Source organism: Equus przewalskii, chromosome 15 (genome assembly GCF_037783145.1).
Source record: "Equus przewalskii isolate Varuska chromosome 15, EquPr2, whole genome shotgun sequence".
NCBI classification, from domain to species: Eukaryota; Metazoa; Chordata; class Mammalia; order Perissodactyla; family Equidae; genus Equus; species Equus przewalskii.
In genome coordinates this window covers 83,434,020-83,455,998 of record NC_091845.1, presented here as the reverse complement: position 1 = coordinate 83,455,998, position 21,979 = coordinate 83,434,020, and the positions used below count along the sequence as shown (strand labels likewise).

Here is a 21,979-nt window from a genome sequence, read left to right as displayed (position 1 = left end):
CCAGGCTGCCTGGCTCCCCAGCCAAGGGTCTCAACCACAGCGAGGGTTATTTTAAGACTCACGCAGAATCATAAGGACACGGTCTGAGAGTGACAGGGGTTACTCCGTGGATGAACTCCCTGCCTACAGACGGTCAATCCGAAACTTGGAAAGGGTGTGCCTGATGAGCCTGGAAAATAGCCCAAATACAGTCGAGGACAGGGCAATAGAGAGTAACCAACAGGAAGGGAAGCTACACAGCAAGGACCTCAGCACCGTCTGAGGCAGAGCTGTTCTCAGAAGGATGCAGTCTGCACCAAGGAGATGGGAGGAAAGAACCAGAACTGGACGGTGCCTCTTAGCACAGCAGGCGACCTGGAAGTGACTGTGCTGGGTGGTGTCTTAGAGCCCCTGAGCTCCTCTCCAGCATCTCACTCTGTGAACTGGGCCTTCAGGACTCATGCAGTGGGAGGCACGACACTGCACCCACTGGGGTGCCCCCAGTGCCAGCGCAGTGAGACAGCCGGTCTCTGCTGGAGGCAGGAGCCTACACCTCAGCCTCTGGCTCTGCCTGTGCCCCCAGGTGGCTCAGGGGCTCTGCAACCTGCCTGGATACCGGCTCCTTGCTGGTTAGATACCTTGGCACGTGGCTCGTGGTCTTCCCCTCGCACGTCAACAAGAACACCAAGTGGGGACAGTCTGCACCCTGCATTTCACTGTGGCTCAGGCCTGGGCTCAAACTTCATGAATTTTTAATGCTAAACCACTGTTACCCTCTGTGGCCAGGGCAAGCATCCTCCTCCCTCAAAATTACCTTCTTTACCCAGTCTACCTTAACAGCGTGAAAAACTGTGTCCACTGGACAGCCCTTTCATAGACATGGCAGTCTCAGTTTTAAGAAAGTCCTTGATAAGCCATTTGAGGTAGAAACTGAGGTCTGAAAGGGTCCTAAATGTTGGTGGGACTGCCCCTTCTGCCCCAAAGAAAGGAATTCCTTGAGTGCCAGTAAGATGGGGGGAGAGCAGGGAGAGACAAGAGGTGAGCAGGACTGTCGAAGGCTGGACAGGAGAATGCACCCTCCTGACAGCTACCCAAATTTTAGCAACAAAACAAGTCACAAAATGCACGATATGTGCAGGTTTCTGGAAAAATGGATGGAGGCCAGGGTATTGAGGGGCAACCAGAAAGAGCTCATGAGGATTCAGGAGCGTGACAGCAAAGAGATGCACGAGAGAGGAAGGAAGGAAGATGCAGGGGCGTACGGAAGTCACTCGGAGGCCTCTGACGTTCAGGGCAGGCTGTAGTCAGCCCTATGTCTGCACAGTGAGGAGAAAGACCTCTTTTTTCGGGTACTGAGGTATTACGTTAACCTAACTGCTGCACATTAGCAGGTCTCTAGAAAGGAACAGGGGTGGGGGGGAAAACAAGTTTTAGCGCAAGGCCTCTACAAGAAGAGCAGGCCCGGTGTCACTGGACGTGGAAGGCTCTGGCCAGCCCAGGACTCTGAGGGTGGGAGGGGGAGAGGGCAGGAAGTAAGGGAGCTGCTACATGGGAAACCTGAGGCTCGGACCGAAAGGCGGGAGGGAGGCGAAGACGGACTCTGCAGTTCTGCGTAAGGCCATCTCCCACAAGGCTGCTCCTGGGAACCACGGGGGGCTGCCCGGGCTCGCGGCAGGCCGAACACTGGCCACTGTATATGACAGGCTGTGGGTTACATAGTTAGAACTCTATAACTTTGCTCGGGCTGTACAAACAGAACGTGCTCATTTACACAGCAAAGGAGCCTGAAGGGCCCGCTCTACCAGCTTTCGGAATAAAATACTTGGTTCACAAAACTGATGAGCAAAAGGTCTCAAGCTCTGTTTTGGTATCTAGAGTTTCAATAAATCTGGACACGAATTTTATGTAATTATTTTTATGTTTCAATTGTGTTCCCTGGTGAATGTTTTTAAAAATCATTTTCTATCATTTTAATCAATTTACTCTTCAGTATGAAAATCCAAAACAACCATATCAAAAGGAAATAAGTAAGACCACAGGTCTGAAGTAAAAGGGGAAGTTACTTTTTGCTCAAAAGACTATTTTAGCCTAAATGCAAATTTGGGGCTGTTCCTTCTAGAAGGGTAACCCAGGCTATTTTTCTAGTGTTCTCTCTCTCTCACCAAAGGCAACAATCAGGTACAACAAGTCAGAATTTATGTCGCCTGGCTAAAGGCAAAATAGTTAGCTGGTGAATAAGAAGGGGAAATGCTGATGTCAGAAGATCAAGTTCAACTGACCTCGACCCAGAACAAGGGTAACCAGAAGATTCACTGACTCACTGCCTGATTTATCCACCAAATTACCAGCCAGCAACAACAACAACAACAAAAGTTGGGTACATATCACAATTGTCGCTAAATTACGGAGAGTCATTCATTCCGACCCAGTAATGGGGATTTGTCTCAGCTTGTGCACACGTCTTAAAATAAGTGTTCTAATTTTAACTTGGTAGAATCTCAAAAGAGACGTCCAGATCACAAGACAGAGTTTGAACCTGAGCCACCAATAATACTGCTTATGTTAGCCGTTCAAATAATCCCTGTGACCTGATGTTACCAAAAGATCAGATAGAATCTTCACGACTAGTTTAGCATTGAGCAATGTGGCCAGTAACATGCGGATGCGACTACAGAACAGATGAGCACGGAAAAGGGACTAATCCGTGACAGCGCACAGGAGCGGTTCCAGTTCTCATGAAGCTCTGTGTGTGCCATGTTCAATCAGGTACCGAGAGAAGCCAGCACTGCCTGTGCAGCCCTTTTCTGGGAACCGCGGCAGCTGTGCCAACCATCTTCTGCCCGCTTCCATGACTCAGGTTCTCCGGGACAGGGCCACTGGCTCTCATACCTTCTCAGACTCACTCTTACACACAAGCAATCAACCCCTTCTCCTCTCTCACCAAAAACGCCTCCTCTTACTCACTTAAAGTGTAAATCAAGATCAGAAACCCAAGTGCCCACGGGGTGACCTGCTCAAGCAGAGGAGTGGACCTGGTGAAGCGGGGACTGTGGAGCACGAGCAAGGGCATGTCCCATCACCAGAAGACAGCTGCTACCCGGCAGCAAACAGCTGAGGCCACCAGGGAGCCCACTTGATTTCTCCTCACCTTTCAAGCTAAATAACCCTCCCAATCGTGTCCTGGAAGTCAGAACGACATCAATACTCAAACCCAGTCTTTAATAACCTAGACTAGGACCTAGTCAACTATACCACCTACCAGGTTGGCCACTCTTTGCAAAGCAGGCCAGGGAAAGCCCCAGATGCCAGGCCACCAGGGAGACTTTCCTGGGGGTAGCATGTCATTCTTAGTCTCTCCTCACTGACTGCTCACTCATTCATTCATTCAACCAAAAAATCCACCCACCTACCTGCATCTGTGCCCACACACCCTGCCTGCCTTCACGTTACGAGGATGAACTGTCCGGGCTCTCATCTGAGGCCACTGGTTCCACTGGTACCTGAGGACGCGTCCCCTTCCGCCTGCTCAAGGGCATCACTCTGGCAAGCCCCCCCGTCCGTTTTCCGCATTGTCAGTGCTCTCTCTCTCTCTCCTTGATCATTCCCATCAAATATGCTGTAACTTACCCCATCTTGAAAAACCACCACCACCACCCTTTCTTGATTCTCCAGCCCCCATCTGGCTACCAACCCGTTTCTCTGCTCCCTTTTACTGAAAATGCTTTAGAAGACTTGTCTGTGTTCATGGTCTCCAGTTCTCCATTCTCTTGGACCCACTTCAGTCTGGCTTTCTCCTCCATCAGATGTACTCTTGCCAAAGTCACCAGTGGCCTCTGCGTCCTGGGTCCAGTGCCAGGTCCCAGCTGTCCTCTTCCCTAACCTAACACAGCATCGGACACAAGGATCACGCCCTCCTCCTTGCAATGTCTCCTTGGCTTGGCTTGTGCGGCACCTCGGTTTGCTGGGTTTCCTCCTGCCTCGCTGTTCATGGTCTCTCGTCCCCTCTCCTCCTCATTGTCCTGCCTCAGGGCTCAGTCTGCAGGACTCTTTTCGATCATAAGCACTCTCTTGGTTCCTCATCTTGTCTCATGGCTATAAACATCACTGAGGTGTGGACACCTCCTACGGTTGTGCCTCGCCCAGGCCTCTCTCCTGAACTCCCAGTTCTCTCTATTTACCTAGTCCACACTTTCCCGTGTTTAAGACGCACCTCAAACTAAATACATCCACAGCATCTCGGGTCAATCTCTGCCCCACAAACCTGCTTCACCCACAGTCTTTCCCCGCTCGGGAAACGGCAACTCCTTTATTCCAGCTGCTTAGGCCCCAAACCCCTAACAGTCATCTTTGCCATCTTTCTCCCACATCACACCAAATATCTGATTTTTTCAAAAGAAATTAGAAAGCTGGCTTTCGTGTGAAACTCTCTAATTTTTAAGCATTGACAACTGAGAAAAAAAAGGAGAAAACTCTGTAAGGAAGACAAATCATATCAGTGGGACAAATACAGTCTGCAGCCCCCTAGTTTGAGACCTCTGAGGAGGGTCCGTCTTCCACTCAGCCGACAAGCTCCTCCCTCCCAGGAGCTCCCTCTTCTACTGCGATGGCGGTTTTCAGCCGGACCTCTGCCCATGAGGGACCAGTGCTTGTGCCCTTTCGCCTTTTGTCAGAGCAGCCTCTAACAGGCTGGGCTGGGTCTGATGTGGAAGCTTTTCCCTTGGTGATGCGGACTGAGGTCAGGCAGTGGAATAGGCGGCAGTAAGATCTGAGGACAGATCATCTGACAGAGATAAGCACTTAGAGCTGAAGTCAGAATGACCAGGGGCACCTGGGGCCAACAAGCATCACTAATACATGGGAAGGAGACATAAGACGTCCGTGCAGCTGCTACTTGATTCTCCTTCAACGCTCGAACCAGGATGGACTGTGCCACAGTCCTGCTGACCGAATGGACAGTGAGTGGACCAACAGATGCTGAAAACATAAGAGTGGTCCAAACTACAACCCTCGGGGTTTGAGGGGAAGATGTAGGAGCATGAAAAGAAATGACACAGGAAGGCTATGGCTTCGATGACGACTGTCCTAGGAGAGCTGGAGCCAAGGGCCCCTCCGGGATCAAGGAAAACAACCAAATCAGAAATACACAAGAACAACAGAATTTAGGCCGCTAAAGGTCCAATTTCATTTGGGGGAAATATTGATTTTAAAAAGGTTTGATAAAGTGTTAGTGACTAAGCCATATTTCTGAGAAAGAAAGAGTGGATATGAATATCCTCAGGAAAGTTCAAAGCAGTAAGCAAACAGAAAGAAATCTTTTAGTTTCTAGACCTAGTTTCTGAGACTAGACTAGGTCAACCTCAGGTCATATCTAAACTCAAGTAAAGGGGTAAGCTAAAAGATTTATTCGGAAATTATTTCATAAGTCAAGCTCTGCAGTCAATCAATTTGACCAATTTATCTTTGCTTTCGGCCCTTTTTATACAGCACGATATGACGTAAGCTGCATTTAGTCAGTGGATATAACTAAAAGCTAATTTGGAACTAATGACTGATCTTAACAAGACTGGTGAGATTCTGCCTGGCACCGTGCACACGGCAAACTCTACACTATATGGATAAAACAGACCCTCCAAACGGAGAAAAACTAAAACAAACTCATATTGACTAAAAGCCTGCTATTTTCCAAAGATTATGCTAGGCACTTTCAGAAGTACTATTTCATTAAGACATGCATTTATGAACTTGTTTTTCAATGCCTGTATTACAAATTAACTTAAAAACTACTAAACCAAGCATTTCAGTTCTCAAATTATGCTGTGTCAAAGAGACTAATTGTGTTTTTCAGAAGCTATGTTTGAGTATTCAAAGTGGTAAAACTAGGACGTGTGTTTCCTTCACGTTTTGTTCTGTCCAAATGGCACGCAGGGACAGGTGTTAGACGTGCCACCTTCTGGCTCACATTCACGTTAAGTTTGATTCATACGAAGGCCACTGTTGAGTGGAAATGTCACCTAACAGCAAGGCTACACTGTTCTGAGACATCCACGGCTCAACGACTCTGGGGCATCTAAATACTGCCTTGGTGGCCTCACGGCACACGGTGGCTTAGAGTTGGTAAATTCTTGGCTCCTTCTTCCACGAAGCCCAAGTTGCCCTACATTCCTCCATGATTTCCACCTGCCACCACCCATGCTGTCCCAGGGAAGGCCAGCACGTCACGGAGCCACTCGGTCCTGGAGACTACCAAGGTTATTCTGAGCCCAATGGTAGGGCTTCAAATTCATGCGGAGCTCCCAGGGGTCCACAGGGCTCTATGCGGAGTAGCCACGGTGGCCCAAATGTTCATGACAGTTAAAATATTTGGGCCACAATGTGACATTAACTTGAGACAAAAAATAAATGTAACTATCTGCCTTTTTTAGCCCTTCCCAATTGTGAGAAAATTGTAAGAAAAATGTCTCTGGAGATGGATCTCTGTAAGAAAAAACATTTTCTGACAGAGGGAAGGGAAAATGAGTTCTCTAATCTGGTTTCAACATTCCTAAATAGGCAGCAGCGGGGTGAGAAAGGGCATCGCTTCGAAAAGTCTCATCACGGAAATAGAGAGCCGATGCCCCCGAGAGTGAGCTGCGCAGAGGCAGCATTGACTTCCGTCAAGCCACAGGCCAGCCGATGTGTGGCTGACGGCTGGAGTTGCTCCCGACTTCCCCAGTGTGTCACATACCCTATGGTTATGGCAATAAACCAAGGAGATTTTCAAAATTAGCACTCATCTGTTGAGCCAGGAAGAAGACAGCATCCTAACCATTTCGGTAATTTAGATCTCAAACTGTTTTCCTGGGAAATTCATTCAGATATAAACACAAGTGCGTTCCTGAGAGAGGGAGCTGAGGTTCTAGCTGTAAGCCTGTCTTCCCCCCAAAACCTTATTTTGTCAAAATAAAATAAATGCAAGCAGTTGTCTGTGCAAACCAGGTTACCACTGAAAGGCACAGTGTGTTTAGTTTGGGTAGTAAACTGAAAATCAGATGGCATCCAAATGAACCATGGGGGAAACGGTTGCTAGGCACTCGGGGCCACATTAGTGAAAAACGTGAATCTGTAAATACTAGGTCAACCCTGTTTGGGAACTGAGACCAGCTGGAAGGATGTCAGATTCACATCTCCCCAGCATATTCATCCCAGGACACACACCCACTGTGCAGAACCGAGTGGAATGGTGGGTAGAATTACTCACACTACTAATGATTCTTTCTCCTTTGCACGCTCATGTTTGCTTGCTCAGCTGAATCCAGTCAATTAAATTAAGCAACTGCCCTATTACAGACAAAGTCAGTCCTGGAGGGTCAAGCTGTCATGGTTTGCAGGAACACTGTTCAAACTGGAGGGTTAGTCAAGAGGCAATGATGACTGAACAGAATCAGGCCCACATTTCCAAGCAAGACAGTTTGTCCCTTACCAGGCCAAGGACTGAGAGGCGAAAACAACGCTTCTCCTATTCTGCCCCTCGATGGTGATCCTGCTCTGTTTGCTTTACCTGCACCACAGCGCATATGTGTGAGAGTTCACCTGTTTCTCTAGACAGGGAAGAGAATCGAGAGGTTGTAATGTGTCGGAGACATCTGCCAAGAGGACTGTGAGGGAGGAGAGAACACAAGATACTCATAATCCTTATCTGGGGGATGTTGACAGAGTCTGCCCAGAAAAGAACACAAAAGGGAACACGTCGGCCACAGAAGCCGGAGCTGCTCATTACCGGGGTGCAGCCTTGCGGAGAGGACCTGGATCACGAAACAAGGCGAGTGAAAGGCCCTTTGTTTTCTGCACCCTCCGGCATGCCCGTGCGGCCGAGCCCGGAGTGCCGAGCCCACTCAATGAAGAGCTTCGCTGCTCACGGCTGCGTCTCAGGATCAGCCTGACAGCTTGGCCTCCATTCAAGGGACCTGAATCATCTTCTCGGTTCACCACGAATGAGTCAGGGCTGAAGCACAGGGCCCAGACCCTCACAGCGAGACCAGTCCGCATCAGCAGCTGAACCAGAACCGCACCAGAGACACCGCCAAACAAGCGCGCTGCCAAAAACAGCCACGGCCACTGGACTCGTTATCATGTACGAACTCACTTAATCCCCACAACAACTCTCTAAAGTAGGTATTTTTTTCCTCCTCCTTTTGCATATGGGGCAACTGAGGCACAGAGCCTGAGCCGTGCAGTAGGTGAATGCTGATGGGGACAGGCGCCCTGCCCTTCTGGCCTCAGAGGGGACTTACTGCTGGACCACCTCTCAACAAAAACCACCAAAGACCCCCGTTTCCCGAGTGCCCAGGGCAGGCCACGCCCTCTTCTAACCACGTCATGAGATTCCCTCCCTCGATGCTCCTGGTGACCTTCGGAGGACACTGAGGCAGAGAGAAGAGCAGTCACAAGCCCAGCTTGTACTGAACTAGAGTTCAGGGACCGGGAACCGCCCAGGAAGTGGCTGCCCCAGGACGTGACTGAGCAAGTCCGGCTCCGCAGCCCTGCTCTGGACCAGGACACGACTCTGCCAGCAGCTTGCTAAATCGGCACAAGGACCGTGGAGGGAGCTGCTCACACCCTCATCTCAGAGGGGAGGGACTGAAGCTCAGCAGCCAGCATGAGGCAGAAGCGGGGTTTGCGCCCAGTCTTGGTGCTGGACCATGACACACGGACGATTCATCAGAGGGCCGGGCACCCCAGGAACCCATGGGAGCCTTGTCCCGTGAGGCAGCCAAGTGCCCGCTGGGTCACCCCAAATGTGAAGCGATTGAGGACATCAAGGCCTCCCCCCATTACAGCCATGCTTCTTACACAGCAAGACGCCCCTCCAAGCACCCCCCCACCCCATTACTGCCCGCAGAATGACAGCCGAGGAAACCAGAAAGTCTCAAACCCCACCCCCTGCCCTCACCACCCCCAACGACAACTTACGCTTTAAATGCTGGGAGGTAGGAGTAGATAGAAATGCTGCTTAGGTTATAAATAAATGGCAGGTGTTTTCTGATATCTGTCGTTGCCCAGCTGCTAAAAAATGTGTTCAGTAAACCCTGGTCCCCACCTGAAAGAGAGAAAATGAGTTACAGTCACAGACTTCAAGGACAGGTCAATCACTTTATAGAAATAGATAACTAGACCTTTAAGAATAAGTGCTTGGGGCCGGCCCTGTGGCTGAGTGGTTAAGTTCGTGCGCTCTGCTTCCGCGGCCCAGGGTTTCACTGGTTCGGATCCTGGGTGCAGACACGGCACCACTCATCAGGCCACGCTGAGGTGGCGTCCCACATGCCACAACTAGAGGGACCCACAACTAAAATATGCAACTACGTACTAGGGGGGCTTTGGGAGAAAAAGGAAAAATAAAATCTTAAAAAAAAAAGAATAAGCGCTAATTTCCTTTTTTTTTTTTTTTTTTGGTGAGGAAGATTGACCCTGAGCTAACATCTGTTGCCAATCTTCCTCTTTTTGCTTGAGGAAGATTGTCGCTGAGCTAACATCTGCACCAATCTTCCTCTATTTTGTATGTGAGATGCCACCTCAGCATGGCTTGAGGAGTGGTGTGTGGGTCTCTGCCTGAGATCTGAACCCAGGAACCCCAGGCTGCCTGAAGTGGAGTGTACAAACTTAACCACTATGCCCTTCATTTTTAAAATAAGAAATTCTGTGTTAAACCTGCTAAGGTAATTTAAGGGGGTGGCCATTTCCCTGAGTTAATTCATTAAGTCAACAAATATTTATTGAGCAGCTACTATGTGCCAGACACTGCCCCAGGCCCTGAGTCCGTGGTGAAGGGAACAGGCTTGTCATCTTTATGAGGGTCTGGGAGGGGTGGAGTGGGGGGTGGGGGCAATGACACCAGCAACTCCAGAGTCGATACACATCATCGTAAATGGGGATAGGGTCAGTGAAGGAAAGCAGGGGTGCTCTGAGGCATGTGGAAGGGGCTCAACACCTCATCTGATGGGTCAGGGAAGGCTTCCATGAGAAAGCTGTATTTAAGCCAAGATCTGGCTTAGGGGTGCAAAGGAGTACTTGACAAATGCAGATGGAGCGAGGGGGGCAGATGGTGTTCCAGGCAGAGCAAACAGCACGCACCAAGGACCTGTGGTGGGCAGGCATGGGCGACGATGGAAAGAAAATGGCCTGTGCACACGGCCTGCAGGGTGGAGAAGGGGCTGCGTGGCACCAGGTGGGTCTCAGAGAGGCAGGCACAGACTAGACCACACCAGGCTCGGATTTTAGACTTTATCCTGTTAAAAATTTTAGGCTTTGTGTTAAGAACAATGAGACTGAAAAAAAAAAAAAGTAAAAAGCAAAAGAGTAAATGAGATAGTGGAATTGTTTTCCGGGGCCCCCAACTGCTGGCTCATGGACAGAAGGCTCAGAAGGCCACATCACCCAGTTGTACTCTCCTGCTGCTGACCAGGCCTCCAGGAGGTCCAGGGCCATCACCAGTGGGGCCAAGGTCGGCCACCACCATTCACCAGTTATTGTGCAGCCCCTGGAGGTTCCTGGGCTTCACGCCTTCCTTGGGAGGTGAGAACCATAGCCATTCATTCAAAAGAAATAAAAGCAATAAAAATCGACATGGCGAAGTGTCTGACCTAAGTCATAAACACACAAGTCATCAGATAAGCCTCCTCAAAACACGTCCCGCGGTGTGGCCTATGTGTTCTCCGTCTCAGGCTCGGGAGGTGGCAGACAACACACAGAGAGCAGAGTCCCCAGGCAGAGAGCAGCTCGGGTGTGTGGGTGTGCACACACATGGCCGCACGGCAGGCGGGAGAGTCCCGCCCTCTCGAAGGCAAGGTTGGTACACCGCACGGCTACCCCCTCCTTGGTCTGCTTTGCCCCGAGACCCAGTTTCCTTTCTAAACATACGGCAAGTTCAACTGGCTGTAGTTATTATTTGGCTTTTCTTAGTTTTGGAAGAGATTAAAAACCCAGAGATTTATTTACTATTTGGAGCTAAGCAGCAAGATCAGGGAGTTCGTTTTAAAGTGCAAACGTATCTTCTCCATGCCCTGTGGACCCGTCCTTCCAAATCCCCCGTCACTCGACGGACCGAAGGCCTGCGCTGAGCCAACGCCCACGGAGCAGCCTCTGCAGGAGGAGGCTGTGACAGGCCCCATGCCTCGGGGACAACAGCTCGGGAGGAGACTGAGGCCTCGCCCTCAGAAGTTCTGAAGGACAACAAAGAAGGCGTTGGGATTGGCTTCCTTTGTTACATGAATAAAAGAAGATTTTAGCCATGTAGACAAATTAATGTATTCTGAGACACAAAATATTAAAGCCCGAACACCATACATTTGGCAGAGGCTCACTCTGGATTCTACAAAGACACCCCAAACGTGGGCGCAGACAGTGGCCAGTGAGGTACAGAGGCCGGAAGTCTTACTAACTCCCTTTCACATGTAATCATCAAGACAGAGGTTGAGGAAATGTCCATAACAGCTTTATTTGTAATGGCGCAAAACTGGAAAGAGCCTAGATGTCCCTCAATGTATGAGTGTGATGCCTCCATGCAATGGAATATTACTCAGCAATGTAAGGGAACAAACTGTTGATACCCACAATTTGGATGGATCTCAAGGCAGTTATGCTGAGTGACAAAATCCAGTCCCACGAGGTTACATACTATAAGATTCCATTTATGTAACATCCTTCATATGATAAAACTAGAGAGAACAGATTCGTGGCTGTCAGGGTTTAGGGACGGGGAGAGGGAGAGATGGGGCCATGGCTACAAAACGGTAGCAGGAGGGATCCTTATGGTGGAAACTGCTCCGTGCCTTTACCGTGGTGGTGCTCACACCCATCTACACACGTGACAAAACTGCATAGAAACACATATACAGACATGCACACCAATGAATTACATGTAAAACTGGTGACATCTGAATAAGCTTGGTGGACTGTGTCACCGTCAATTTCCTGGTTGTGGAATTGTCGTTACGAAAGATGTGACCACCGGGGGAAACGCGGCAAAGGGCATATGGGATCTCTTTGTATTGTTTCTTAAACGTTTGCATGTAGATCTACAATTCTCTCAAAATAAAAAGTTTTTAAAATAGTCTGAGGATTAAAGTGGTTAAAACACAAAATATCATCAAGAACTGTAGGCCATACGATTCTAAATTCCACAAGGACAGAGATTATGGATCTTTGTGCTTCCCGCTGCAATTCTAACACGTAGCAGAATGCCTTACACATAGACAAATTATTTGTGGAATGATACAAGAGCTTGAAGACATTCTGTAACAGCAGGAAAGTTGAAACGGCTAGAATATTCTGCCATAGAGGAATGGTGAGTCCACCATGATAGTGACCACTCATGGAATATTATTCAGCCATGAAAGCTAATGGCCGTAAAGACCATCAGTTCACTGTACAATATAAAGGTACACAGCAACGTACATCAAGATTGCAGCTAAGAACATGAGGGGACTGGTGTGACAGCGGTTCCCTCCCTGTAACTTTCCCTTAATGTTACTCCATTATGTTTGTAATTTTAAAATATTCATAATACAATTAGGGGCAAGAATAAGAATTGTGCTAAGACTTTTTCTTTCCAGATATTCTCTACTTGTTAATTTACTTTCGTTATGCAGTATGATACTATCAAAGGGAAAGTCTACGTGTAAGTTATAAGGCATGTTCCTAATAAACCTCTATACACTCAACATCCAATTGAAGACCTCGAACACGCCCAGTGCTAATTCAGCTCTCTGCGCGGGCTTCCCAACCCACTCTCACTGCCCTTCCCTCGAAGTACCGCTAATTGTGATTTTTGTTTGTAATTGTCTTGATTTCCTTTATTCTACCACGTGTGTTTCCCCAGACAACATACGAGTTTTTCTTGTTTCTGAGCTTTGCAAAATTGGGCATCATACTACATATTTTTTCTAGTACTTGTTTTTTTATGCCACATAAGACCTTTGTTAAACTAAGCAATTCCACTTAAAATGACTACCTGCCACATGTAATGCAGCAAAGAAATCTAATTCCATGAGGTCTGAATAGTAGTTGTAAAAGAGAATTTCCCAATCCAGCGGGTGAGCCTAGGATACAGGGGTCAGAGCCGTTGACCCCTCAGAGCCCCCGGCTGGCTGCCTCTGGCTACAGCAGGCTGTTTCATTCACCCTCAGGACCCTACAGGCATCCTCGGTCCCTCAGCTGTGAGCCACAGCAGGGCTGAGAACTGGTGGAACAGGGGACCAGCGAGAAGTGGGCCAGGCAGGGCAGCAGACTGTGACTCAGGGAGGCCCATTCAATGGGCAAATCCTTGAACTCTCCACAAGACCACTGACTCCAGAGGGGCAGTACAGACCACGAAGCTTCCAGGCCACTGACCTCACGTGATTACAATGGGTCACCTTTTAGTCAAAAACTGTGGGTTAAAAATAGTATTAAATATCACCCAGAAGTCTGAGGCTTCTTAAATAATTTTTAAATTTGGGGGGCTGGCCCCGTGGCTGAGTGGTTAAGTTCGCATGCTCTGCTGTGGCGGCCCAGGGTTTCGCTGGTTTGAATCCTGGGCGCGGACATGGCACCGCTTGTCGAGCCACGTTGAGGCAGCATCCCATATGCCACAACTAGAAGGACTTGCAACTAAGATATATAACTATGTACTGGGAGGATGTGGGGAGATAAAGCAGAAAAAAAAAAAAAAGATTGGCAACAGTTGTTAGCTCAGGTGCCAATCTTTAAGGAAAAAAAAAACAACTTGGCATTCTAACCCTCTTTTTCCAAATGCACTATTCCACATCTCAAGGTCAGGCAAATGTTTTTCAGCTTCACCAGAAAAATCTATGTGTGGTATTATCAATATTCTCTCTCTGTAGGTCCCTAAATAAGAGCACAGTTCAACACAGAATGCAAATGTCTGCGCTACAAAGCATACAAGGACCCATGCAGACCGCTAACCTTCCACTGCAGAAACCCCAGGACTTCTGTCCAGTACACTCTGGGCAGACTTCTGGAGGAAACTTTATTTATTCTGACAAGTTAAGACACTTTCACTCTCAATCATCTCAGAACCAACAAACATGATTAGCAGGCACGCGGGCAGCTGTGATCCAGTAGGCCAGGGTGTGGGACGCAGGAGAGAGAGAGAGAGACAGAGAGGAAATGGCACAGGGACACATGGCGCCTGTTTTGCAAAGGGGAGCAAATATCAGGTTCTGTATCATCCTTCCCCAGGCTGCCCGCGTGCTAGGAATAACCTTACAAGCACTCGGCCTTTGCCAGGTCTTCCGACCAGGGTCAGGAACCTGGTAACCACGGCCATATCACAGCATTTATCAGACCCTAGGCCTCTTATTTCCTAGGACAGAAATGGAGGTGAGTGCCGTCTTTTAGGTTTGAGCACTTGTCAATGCTTGCATAGCTTGTCATTTGTTGGCAGCTGGCTTGCCTACATGGGTAGTGGGGGTGGGGGTTCAATTCTGGTTTAAACATGAACCCTAGTATCTCAGCCACAGGGATGTTGTCCCCAGAATGTGCTGCTCACAGTGTGGTCCAGGTTCCAGCAGCATGGCCATCACCAGGAGCTGGATGGAAACACAGAATGTTAAGCCCCACCTCACACCTACAGAATCAGAATCCACATTTTAATTCTCAGGTGACTAGTATGCATATTAAAATTTGAGAAGCACTGGTCTAGAGTCTTTTAGAGAATGACCCCTTTTGATTTCATTATATCAGAGAATGCAACTCTCAAAAACATCATTTCTACAGAAAATGTCTTAAGCTACATAAATAAGATAAAGGCATTATAGACAGGATGATGAATAAGAGAGGTTCCAGCTCTCAAATGGCTCTCAATCTAATAAGGGGGAAGAGGAGTATATATCAAGCAAAGAATTTAAAGTAAAATATGCTTAACACTATAAAAGGCACTGACAAGCGCTGAAATGAAAATGTGACTTGCTGCTTAACACAGACTTCCTATGACACACTTGGCAGATACCACCTTCCTGCCTATAGCGAGCACCCCAACGATCACTCAATTACAGTTTCTGGATGGCCCAGCTCCTGGGGATATTTCCGTGAGGTTTACTAAGGATCAGGGGATTAACCCCAGGCGGCTCACGGAAATCCAGGCACTTGGAGCTCAGGGCTCAGCATCCCTGCATCTCGCTGGCCTCAACCTATTTAAGCCAAGAACACTGTTTTATTTTACCATTTCATGTTATAGCTTTTGTTTTTCCCTTTAAAAAAAAGAACCTGTTAATAATCATGCAATTAATTAAATAATTATATAAATAAAAGGGAACATTTATTCTTGGCTTAAACCTCACTTTCTCAGTCTAAGGCAGGTCCTCCTAGTCTAGATTCTCTTAGTGCTCTGAACTTATCAGAATCATAATTATATAAATAATTGTGTAATCAGTTGTTAAATGTCTGTAGGGTCTCACAGAACATAGGCTTTACCAAGGCAGGGAAAAAATCTGCATAATTTATGAATCTATTGCTGGCCCTTAAACTGAGCATTTTGCCCAGATGTGGAGCTAACATGACTTCTGAAATACTGAATGAATGGACCGTAGAAATGGAGGTGAGAGTAATATTTCCAAGAATACTTCCAGACCCATAAACACCACAAGACTATCAATTGTGCTGCTGATTTAAAAAGACCACTATTTGCAGATATTGTGGTTCAGGGGAGAAGAGACAGAAGACTTAAGCCTCTGTTACTTCATCTGCTCTCTCTACTCAGGGGAATGAATTTTAAGTAATTAATCTGTAGTAAGGCTGGTATAATCGAGATTTCCTCCACCCTGTACCATTCTCAGGATACATTTTTGTGAACGTTGCAGTGCGGGGTAACTGGGAGAGAAGGAAAAAACTACACACATGACCCAGCCATAGAGCTGAGAAAGACTCTGATTCAGACCTGGCTCTGCCATGAGCTCAGGGACATGGGGAAGCTGCTGTCCTGAAGGCAAACAACAGCAGGTTCCCAGGATTAGCTATATGGCAGGCCCTCAACAGATCTGTGCTGAACGAATCCACTGATGAGTGAGCGAATGAGTGACTTGAGAAATAGCTGGAAAACTAAGTAAATAACTAGAGTAAGAGCCTGGACACATGTAACATTTTAGTCCCTTTCTCCTCCTGTACTCTCATGGGGTTCAGGGTCTCTGATGGTTACAAGGCTGGAGACAAACAGATGGATATATTAAAAAAAATACTCATGGGTACAATAAGATAAAAATAGCTCTTCTGAAAAAACTTGCACGTGCTCATTTCTTTTGCTGTTACGTTATGATTTTTGCTTTTGATCTTCACTGATTTTAGATACTTATTACCCAAACTATCAATTAAGAGATATAAATGCAAGAGAATGGAGTAATTTTCAAAGCAATTGATAAAATACTCTAAGGGCCACAGGCAGCCCCGGGGAGGGCTGGGCAGCTGTCAGGGTGGAACCTATCAAGTCAGGGAACCAGATGAGGCACAGTGAATTTCTCAGCCCATCTGGTTTGAACAAGACAAGCTCAGTCCTGAAATACCTCTCTCCTGCATTCCTTTTTTGGGCAGGTCCAGCCTGAAGCCTCATTAACTACAAAGATTAGAGAAGGTAGCACTGGGGTCAAATTTACACTTTAATAAAGTTTAGGACCAAATCTTTTCTGCTAAAAAACGTTTTAAAACCTTTCTGTACTTGCCTGGTTTTCTACATCTCCAAGCACAGAAGAAAGATCTTACAGTTTAAGGGTCTCAGTGACGACTCAGAATGAGAATATGGAACAAGCAGGTATAATGACCTTAGGTTCTGCTTAAAGTAAAACCACACCTAAGAGTCTATCACCAATTTAGTCTCTCCTATTCTTCCTGAAAATTCAACTACAGACTAAAATTTCATTACTCCAAAAAAACAGCTTAGGGTATTTAGGTTACAGCAATTAAAATGAATCCCAAGATTTAAAACAAAATTGGAAAATACGAATTCTGCTTCTTGATTTAGGTTTTTGATACTAAAACATTTGGATGAAAATTACACACAGCAATTTTCAAGCATTAAACTCTTGTCTTCAGCTGTACAAGCACCCTTAATTTAGGATCTGTAGAGTCCCAGACAAGAAAATAAACCTCAACATTCATTCAGATTGATTTCTCCAAATTAAGAGGCAAGGGCATCAGCTTTGTTGCACACGTGTGCGTGGAGACAAACGGCGATTGTGACCTTTCTCTCCCCCCTCACTGCACAAGCCCTGAAGCTAACCCATTTAGTCAGTCTATAAAATGTTAGCATGTATCTGTTTCACAACAGCTATTGTTCAACTTTCAGGAAACATTCAGTTATGAAGTAAGCGCCAAGACAGTTTGCTAATACAAATAACAGTATAGGAACCTGGACACTTCCCTACGGGAAACTGACGCCAGCCATGAACTAGGTAGGAGCCACTAGTTCTAAATTCTAACACTCTAGGTACCCGGGAAGAAAAGAGAAGCCAAGGTACCCAGCAGGATTTGCCATATTAAGATTATTCTCTTGGCCAGAGGCAGGGTGGGGGTGGGTGGGGCGTGATTAGAAGTGTGACAGCCACATTCTTTCCCATTAGAAGGACTTTGAAAGCAGCTGCAAACGCTCAGCCATCAGCAGCCTGTGTGGCTTGTCATTGGGCACCAGGCCCCATTAGTTTTTGTTGAACGTATGCAAGAGATTAAGCAGGACTTCAAGACCTTCAGACTGGGATAAGTCATCTGCAAACAGGTTTTCTTTAATACCAGTTCAAAAACGCTGGGATTTCAGCCCTCTCTCCAGTAAAACCGGGGGGGGGGGGGGGGGGGTGGGCAACACTTGTGACTATTACAAAATGTATGGGACGGTGAAGGAGACATCTGAAAATGTTCCTGTCAGTGTCCTTGGCATGACACCAAAACAAAATTGGGCACTGCATCGAAAACTTGAAGCAAAGCCAGGTTACAGCCTTAGAAAAGGATGCAGCTCACAAGGAAATATTTCATTAATACTAAGCACAAGTCCACTCAGTCTTTATATCACACAGGTATGGATTCCACAGGACAGTAAACCCCTCCACAGGAGCAGGCTTCCACGGTGTGGCGTGAACTCTCTTTGACGGGTAAAGCCTATCAACACATCGAATGAAAACAACCTTCCATTTAAGAGCTGCTCGTTTACTCTTTGTTGAATTTAGACGACATATTGAGAATAACTAATTTCCCATCTGCAGAGTTGAATTTTCAACTCCTTCAATTAAGCATTTCTATTAACAGAAAATTCAATCCTTCGCCACCACCAAGCCAGTAAACAGAATACCTAACAGGAAGGCCAGCTCCTGGAAACCTGCTGCTGAATAATGAAACGTGCTCGCAGGCATGGAGAGAATCTCTCCGCGGTTTCAGATGCTGGAGAAGCTCAAAGTGCTTTCTAGTTGAGCACTTCTGACACATTCTTGCTTTTTAACAACGAATTCATCACCTCCTCTAGTACCTCTCAATTGCAGAACAAGGTAAATGATCCAGGTTGGTCTCTACCAGTTAATGAGTTAGTCTCGTATTCTAAAGTCGTAACCTGGATAATTTGCCACGGCCCACTACTGTCTGGTATCCAGACTCTTATCTCTCAAACAACAAAATGTAATACTCTTCTAGATTAGAGACTGGGTTCTCCTTACACTGTTACAATCATGTGGACTCCAGGCCACTGGATCCACTTTAGAACGTGATTCACTCACTGGAGTTGAGAAATTACACTGAGTTTCTGGCGGGACTGCACTACTTCCTTCAAACCTGATCAGAGGAGGTGAAGAAAGCCAGCCTCTGATGGAAGGTTAAGACAAACGGTGGACTTGCGCTAAAAATACTCTCATCTTCCTTTTATGAAAGGAAACTGTTTTAGTATAAGCAGGAGAAATAAGGAACACACGTTTTGAACTTGAATACTAACACAGCTTTCATTCCTTATATGAAAGGAAAACAGCAGGAGCTAAAAAGTAAGTCAGTAAAGTGAAGAAGTTACATTTAGGCTTGACCACAGTGAACGCGACATAGCATTCCTTACTTAAGGGTATTAAAATAAGGCTGCGCCTCTTGTCAGCGGCGGCCACTCGTTACAGTTGAGACACTCCTGCTCCCTGTTTCAGAGCATGCCACGCCCTGGCAGAGGGCAGTTTCTCAGCCTGGGCACTCAGACATCTTGGGCCGGATAACTCTGTCACGGGGGCAGTCCTGTGCACTGGAGGATGTTTAGCAGCATCCTCAGCCTCTGCTCACTGGATGCCAGAACACTCCCCGTCCAATTTGTGACAACCAAAAACGTCTCCAGCTGTTGCCAAATGTCCCCCGGGGGAGGGGAGGCTCAAATCACCCCAGACTGAGAGCTACTGGCGTGGAATACAGACAACCTAGTCGAATAGTGAAACCAGATCGAGACTTAAACTTCCTTCTTCTTTTCGATGATATTTCAAATAGCTGCATATCCCAAATCCTCAAATGACTAAACAGAACTCAATTTCTGTGAACAACAAAACCCCAATTTCAGTTTTATGTATAACTTAAAATGTTTTAACTTCCAAAGTCTTAACTACAACAATCTGACAAACTTTCAGATTTAATTTTTTAAAGTTTAAATCTGAGATTTTGATGTTTATAACTAGTTAATAGAAATAAATCCTCATATCTGCACCCAGGGCTGAAGCTTACACCTACTGAGGAAGGCTGTTTCTTTGAGGTTCGAAAGATCTACTCACTGTAACCCTCAGGTCTGCTCTCGGAGGGGGAAGCGGTACCGCGCAGGCCCTGGTGCCAAGGGTCTGCTGCACAGCGCCCGCCTCCGGCCCAGCCTCACGCTCCCGGCCTGGGCTTTCGCCAGATGGCAAGGACCCGATAGTGAGTCACTGCTGAGAGGGCTTCTTTTTTGAGCACATCCTTCTTCCTAGATACAACTAGGTCTTTTTTTTATTCAAAAGATCCATCAACAGTAATTTTAAAAAGAGCTGCTTTTGCATATTAACTACTAGTTTTGTCTTGTTATGAGTGGATTGTCTTTGTTATTAAAAAAATGACTATTTATTATATCAGAGATTGGCCTGAAATGGAAGCATATATACCAATTCATCTGAGCAAAATTCTCCAAAGGACGCGAGGCCCTAAATCACAAATAGTCAGAACCTTTCCATATATACACAGAGCTACAGGTGCACTCACATACTACGGAAAATGCATGTTGACTTGGCCAACATTCTACTCTCTGGCCTTGTGGATACCACTCCATCTGATGGACAGCCTTATAGAGAATGAGAATTTGGAAACAAAGATTATTCACATAATCTTTTCATCTTCTTTTGTAATGCCTCCCGAGAGAACGAGAGTCAAATTATCAGGTTTATTCCTCACATTTCCATGGAGACAATGCTTGGTTCTCCTGCTAGTTCTTGCACTTAGGTTTACTCAGGTTTAAAGATAGTTGTTAAAGTTTCTGATTTTTTTTCTGTCTTTTGAATTCTTGAATAATCACGGTTCATTTATCCTGCTCTAATTTAGATACAAGAAGGCCAATTAAAGGCAAGTCTATAAAACTGCCTACGTACCTACAGAAAAAAGATACATGTGCATACAAAAACACACACATCAGTATTTCCTAAAAGAACACAGCTTAAAATGCTTGCTATGTCTCATGTATTGCTATCTTCCAGCACCAGGCACCATAGCAACGATATTCCTGAGAAGAGCAGCCCCTAGAAGTTACTAACAGCTTACCAGATATAAAGAAAACAGATACATACCATCAAAGCTACCTTGTTCAGAAGCAAGGTGCAACAGTTGATTGTATGTTTCCAAAGAAGGCTGAAACACGAAGACCCCGGAATTGAAGCAGTCAGGCCACCCTGGGTCTGGGGCCGCCGACAATTCTTCTCTCTCAAAAAGATCATCGATATTGGCTAGGACCTGATTCAAGGGCGAGTGGGGAGAAAAAGCATTACAGAGATGTTCTGCAGCAGATACACTTACGTTCTCCCTAAGTTACTCAACACAAAAGGTGCAATCTGTTGCTGCTCTCAACTCCCAGATGACAGCTGTAAGGCAGCCTGGGCCTGCTCTTCATCAACGCCCGAAACTTCTTGCCACAGTGGTTTTATCTGAACTTTACTGTCAAGTCTGTACAGCGTTCTTCAAACGTCTAACTGGCCTCAGTTACTCCGTACATCTTTCCAGCCATCGAAGCCACACTCACCAGAGTATCTGCATCCATGAACACACATTTTGAATACTGTGTAAGTGACCAGCAGTGGAGTTTAGTTAACGTGACACCCAACTCAGGCCTCTTCATTAAGGTTAGATGAGCAGAATCACCACTATCCAAGACGTCTACCAGGATGACTTCATCAAAGACTGTCTCTAAAGCTTTTCTGTCAAAATAAAATCCAGAACACAGTACTCAGCGGCTTTTCAGAACAAGTGACCCATCTAACGTAAGACTACATTCTTATTAGCCTGTCTGTCAATTCCTAGAGTGATCTGGATCTGCCACTTCACTATAATCTCTTTAATACATCCTCATTTACTTCAGGATGAACTGTGTTAATTTTCAGGTGCAGCTCACTTCACTAAAATAAGCACTGCTTACGGTGAGGATGAAGCACTTGTCTTAAAACATTACCACAGAAAAAGTTTTCTACTTTTTATTGTACCAGTGAATACCAGGAAACTGTGGAAACAGCTTGTAAAAATGTGACTCACATTTGGTAAGAGTACATCTTTGCAACAGCCCAGGTATTTAACAATGATGTTTCATTAGAATTGCTTCTTGCTGACTACTGCATATTTTTGCAAATGAGGCTGAGTAAAGTACACATGATATCTGCAGCGACGCCTATAACTAATCATTCTGCTAAAGCAGTTGATGAGAAGTGCCTGAAGCTTTGCGTCCCAAAAGAAGTTAAAGGACTTGGTTACTCAGCTGCCAGTTTTCAAAACCGACCATAACCAGCATTTATTCTGTGCTCAGCACTCTTGG

The 21,979-nt window shown here is 46.4% G+C and overlaps 1 protein-coding gene across 2 annotated transcripts in view; it reads right to left on the bottom strand.

The window, feature by feature from the left end:
- GYG1 (glycogenin 1) overlaps nt 1–21,979 on the bottom strand; it is a 32,214-nt gene that overhangs the window by 6,478 nt on the left and 3,757 nt on the right. For both annotated transcript variants that reach the window (XM_070576285.1, XM_070576284.1), the window contains exons 3-5: nt 21,197–21,371; nt 20,748–20,910; nt 8,929–9,055 (exon numbers count right to left, since the gene is read on the bottom strand). In XM_070576285.1, coding sequence (XP_070432386.1) covers nt 8,929–9,055; nt 20,748–20,910; nt 21,197–21,371 — 465 coding nt within the window. The remainder of the gene's footprint in view (nt 1–8,928; nt 9,056–20,747; nt 20,911–21,196; nt 21,372–21,979) is intronic.